This window comes from Raphanus sativus, unplaced genomic scaffold (genome assembly GCF_000801105.2).
Source record: "Raphanus sativus cultivar WK10039 unplaced genomic scaffold, ASM80110v3 Scaffold4966, whole genome shotgun sequence".
NCBI classification, from domain to species: Eukaryota; Viridiplantae; Streptophyta; class Magnoliopsida; order Brassicales; family Brassicaceae; genus Raphanus; species Raphanus sativus.
In genome coordinates this window covers 567-5,368 of record NW_026620266.1, presented here as the reverse complement: position 1 = coordinate 5,368, position 4,802 = coordinate 567, and the positions used below count along the sequence as shown (strand labels likewise).

The 4,802-nt window shown below is 33.1% G+C and overlaps 1 protein-coding gene across 1 annotated transcript; it reads right to left on the bottom strand.

The window, feature by feature from the left end:
- Positions 1-2,307: 2,307 nt before the first annotated feature.
- Positions 2,308-3,953, bottom strand: LOC130507620 (probable serine/threonine-protein kinase PBL24). Its single transcript, XM_057002312.1, has 5 exons — positions 3,860-3,953; positions 3,493-3,683; positions 3,210-3,399; positions 2,682-3,082; positions 2,308-2,580 (listed from the first exon to the last, which is right to left on the bottom strand). The coding sequence occupies exons 1-5, from the start codon at positions 3,951-3,953 to the stop codon at positions 2,308-2,310; spliced, it is 1,149 nt and encodes a 382-aa protein (XP_056858292.1).
- Positions 3,954-4,802: the final 849 nt, after the last annotated feature.

The window sequence follows — 4,802 nt, the reverse complement described above, 5'->3', positions numbered from 1 at the left end:
ATGTCTTAGGTAGATTAGGTACATTCAATGATTATTTTGTTATGCTTAATTCTTAATTTATATAATCCTTACTTGATTGGTGTGTATTATTCTCGATTAAGGTTTAAAAATATTGAATCTAGGTCTTAGGCTTTTTCATGTTCGAAAAGTACTCGTGTTCGATGAAATGATTCAATGAACAAATTTAAGTGCTTAGCATAGAATGTTAGGAAAATGGAAACTGATGGTTAAAATGATTTGTGGTTATATGAACTTGTTATTAATGCATATTTGAATGTGATTAGCCAATGAGAATTGATGTTAACTGATAATTAGTATAGAGATTTAGACTATGGAAGTGGACTAATCTAATTTTGTGTTTCTAGACCTAACGATTAACATTTGAATGTTTTATTAGCATCCTAGATTAGCATTAGATCACATAATTAATTGATGCACCTCATGAGTCTACTTTTAAGCATTGATTAAATCTTGTTCCTTTTTTAGTGGTTGATTGTGATTGAGTTCATTTTATTTGTTTACACTTTGATTACTTACAAATTATCTTTTTGGCTTAGATTAATCATGAATTTGCATTCTCTTTATCTTTAACTACCTAGGTTGCTTTGACATCGATTATGCTACAATTACTTGATTGAGCTTGCAATCTAGTGTATAGGGAATTAAAAAATTTATACATCAAGCTGGAAGGACTAGTTTGGACAAAAGAAAACATGTTATGATATGAACTTGTCAACCTTTTAGATAGGACTGCAAGGACTTTATTGCAGAGACCGAGGCAGCCCATGCATGTCCAAGCTTCTCAATATAACTGACGGAGTTAGCATTGTTACGAGGAAGTTTTCAATACTTTAAGATCTCCAACATACCACATGAACAAAATGCAACTGCCGTTTCTTAGCTTGAATTGCAAGATCTTATAAAGATTGTTTTTATGCTGTTATTCTACTACCGGATTTCCATACCATCTCTTATTTGAATAATAGAATAACTTTTTAATGTTTGAAAACTATAAAATTAAATCGTTTCATTTTGTTTAGCACTTTAAATTTCATCAAAATATAATATGAGAATGTTCATATTTGTAATTTAGTTTGGTAAAACTCTATATGTCATGGCTTAATCCAGTGGCGGATCCAGAAAAATTATTAGACGGGGGCACAAATTTAAAATTTACATACATAATAACTACTTCCTCTGTTTCATATTAAGTGTCGTTTGAGAGTTTTACACACAAACTAAGAATTTTTTTTTAAATTTTGCATATTTGTCATATAAAAACATCATTACCATACACATATTCATATATCAACCAATAGCAAAATAAATTAGAGAATAAAACTAATAATTTTTACATTGAAATGCTAAGAGATACTTATTTTTCAACGAAAATTTTTCTCTACAACAACGATACTTAATATGAAACGGAGGGAGTAATAAATAATGAATAAATAATATATTAGGAGCACAATTATTATAATATCTAAATATAAAAAATAAATTTTATTCAAATAATATTATATTTATCATATATATAATTTATTAACGTTAACTAATATTATTAGTCATAATAATACACTGTTAATAAAGTTAAATTTTAAATATGTAGAAAGTAGTATATATAATACTGCATAATTCTTTTGTTATCATATTCATATCACATAGAACTAAATACTAAAATGTTAAATAAAAAGTGAATAGAAAATATTAATTAATATTTATTTGCTACCAATTGAGAATGTGGACTTAAAAGACAATTGATCTAAACTTTGTTTGGAAATAAAATCTGAAGATGAAAATATAATGGAAAGAAGTAAAGAAAGATAAAAAAAAGGAAATATATAAGTACGTTAATAGTAGAAAAAGAATAGGTAAAAGAATAAAAACAAAATGTGTTTATTGCCAAATAGAACACTAAATGTGTACACAAAAAAAGGATAAAAACAAAATGTGTTTATTGCCAAATAGAACACTAAATGTGCACACAAAAAAAATGCATGTTGTGAGTGCTCGAACTCTTAACGTACGAAAGAAATTGAAGCACTTACACCAACTGAGCTACAATAGTTTAGCGTTAATTCCTATAGCTCAATAACATTTAATAAGTAGTTGGGGGCACGTGCCCCCGTAACCAGTACTGTAGATCCGCCCCTGGCTTAATCGGCCAAAAAATCATATTATGGCATGAATAGTTAACTATAAAATTTATATAAATAAATAAATAACTGAAATAAATGAAATAAATTTCGAATCGTTTTGTAATAGTCTTTAGAGTAACAAGTTCACATATCTTTATCTTGGAGGTTACTAATATTGAAGCAGGTCCTCCACTGTTTGAAATTTACCAGATTGAAATTTTAGGACGCTACCAGCATAACCAGATGATGCATCGGTTTCTGTACTCATATAACTTAAGGCTGTAACGACATCGCTGATTAATGGTCGAAATGTTGGTTCTTCATGCAGACACATTGCCGCTACTGCGATAGCTTGGTTTAGACTTTTTTCTGGGAACTCGCCTCGAAGAAGTGGATCAGCTAGCTCCGGGAATCTATTTGGTTTTCTGAAAATTGGCTGTGCCTAAATAAATACATAAATTAAATGAACCTCAAGAAATGCTAACCGGTCAGGCTTGTATGAATGATAAGAATGTATATCTTAAGAAGTGAAAAGAGAGTTACCCAAGTAATAAGATTTTGTTCATGACTCGGTCTCGTTGTGTCAATAACACGTTTGCCGGTTATGAGTTCCAACAACACAACTCCAAAACTATACACATCAGATTTAACCGTTAGGTGGCCGGTTTTCTGATACTCAGGAGCACAATAACCGTAGATTCCCGTAACTCGGGAAGATGCATTTTGTGTGTCACCAACCGAACCAAGTTTTGCCAAACCAAAATCTGATAGTTTTACATCGTAATCTCTGTTGAGCAATACATTTGAAGATTTAAAATCTCGATATATCACCGGAGGGTTTGCCTTTTCGTGGAGATACTCAAGCCCTTTTGCAGCTCCTAAGACTATCCTTATCCGAGTGTTCCAATCCAATGGTTGTTGTCCCGTTGTAATATCTGGTTTAACTAGATCAAAAAATTAGTCGGTTATACATAGAAGTTTCAAATGTAATACCCAAATCGCAGGTTCAGTCCGATTTCAATATATACAGCAAACAAAAAAAAAACGGTTAATGGATAGACAAGAATATACCGAGGAGATGATCTTCAAGGGAACCAAGAGGCATAAACTCATAAACAAGAAGTCTTTGATCTCCGTCAAGGCAATATCCAATAAGATTAACGAGATTGGGATGCTTAAGAGTACTTAACGCGGAGATCTCTAGCAGAAACTCTCTGTTCCCTTGTAATCTATTACGATCAAGTTGCTTCACAGCCACCACCTAAATTCAACAATCAACAATGAATAAGAGACTCTTTTCTTTGTTTCTTTAGACAAAGTTCATTTGCCAATAAAACAGCTCTCCGTTTCTTACCTGTCCTGTCTTCTCCAGCTTCCCTTTGTAAACTCTCCCGAACCCTCCTTCTCCAACCAAGAACTCTTGCTTGAAACTATTTGTAGCAGCCGCTAATTCAAGGAATGTGTAACTCTTTGCCGCAATATTGTTTGGTGATTCTTTGCTAATATCCGCCGATTCCCATGAAGTTATTTGTCCCTGATCCTTCCCTGTTAACAGATTTAGAAAATTATGAAGTGCGAACCTGAACGAGCTTTTGTAATCATTTTAGAACTTTTTCATTATAAAGAACTTGAATTCAATCTTTAAAAACAAAGAAGACAAAAAGAAACCACAAAACGAGTGGACTCATTGTGGGGTAGATATTTTAATCACGAGGGCATACATGGAGGGGTCTGTTGTTCATAAGCAGCAACCATGGATGAGCCTTCATCCTCCCTACTTTTGCTGTGCGTGGAAGACCCCAAGAAACAACTCATTTCTACAAAGTTTAAAACCTAAGTTAATTCTTTGTTTTGTAGTTCTCCGGGTCAGTGGATCACTAGTTTATTCCTTTAAACTTCCATTGCGTAACTATCCTTGGGATATATCTCGCTTGCCGCTAATGGGTTTTTACAAGAAGAGCATAAAGTAAGACAGGAGAACCTTCAATACTTGAAACAGGTTATTAATCCGCTCGCTTATTTAGTTCTGCAGATTTTAGTAGATTGGATTTCGTTATTAAAACCAGAAAAATTATGGGAAAGTTATAGAAGGAGAATTGTTTTTATGATGAAGCAAGAACGACAAAGACAACCTCAGGACAAGATGTGAGAAAGCTGTTTTCCGTTATAAAACCGCCTTATACCTTCCCTTGGTTAAAGAAGTTGAGAAAACAGAATCTTTGGTGGGATTTTCCAAAAATAAATTATGATTGTTTTTACCAGATCCGAAATTTGTTGACATCTCCTTTTAGTTTTTTTTTTGTCCTTTTCCCGTATGTTCTTAAAACATCTGACAGAGTCACAGATGCCAATAAATAATTCGACCAACTATAGAAAAATTTGGCTTCATTAGAAAACTCACCTTTTTTTTTTTTTCCATCTGATGATATTATTAAAAGGGCTTAAAAGCCCAAAAACATACATAAAAAATCCAAAAAAGCAAAACACAAACTAACAGAAAGGCCCACACAATGGCCAACACGAAACTCGAGCCCACCGAGGCCCAAACTTGAAAAAACCTTGCGATTGACAAAATCGCGTTACGCGGTACACGCGTCATCACGCACATCATCCCCAATACACGTGTTGAAACCTCACAAAGGAGGTGCACACGTCACTGGTCCA

What these genes read in the sequence shown, in the direction of transcription:
- LOC130507620 (XM_057002312.1), bottom strand. Translation starts at nt 3,953, where the DNA reads ATGAGTTGTTTCTTGGGGTCTTCCACGCACAGCAAAAGTAGGGAGGAT. An exon ending in AGCTGGAGAAGACAGGACAG is followed by an intron (nt 3,400 to 3,492) that starts GTAAGAAACGGA and finishes TGTTGAATTTAG; the next exon opens with GTGGTGGCTGTGAAGCAACT. An exon ending in CCTTGAAGATCATCTCCTCG is followed by an intron (nt 3,083 to 3,209) that starts GTATATTCTTGT and finishes TTTTTGATCTAG; the next exon opens with TTAAACCAGATATTACAACG.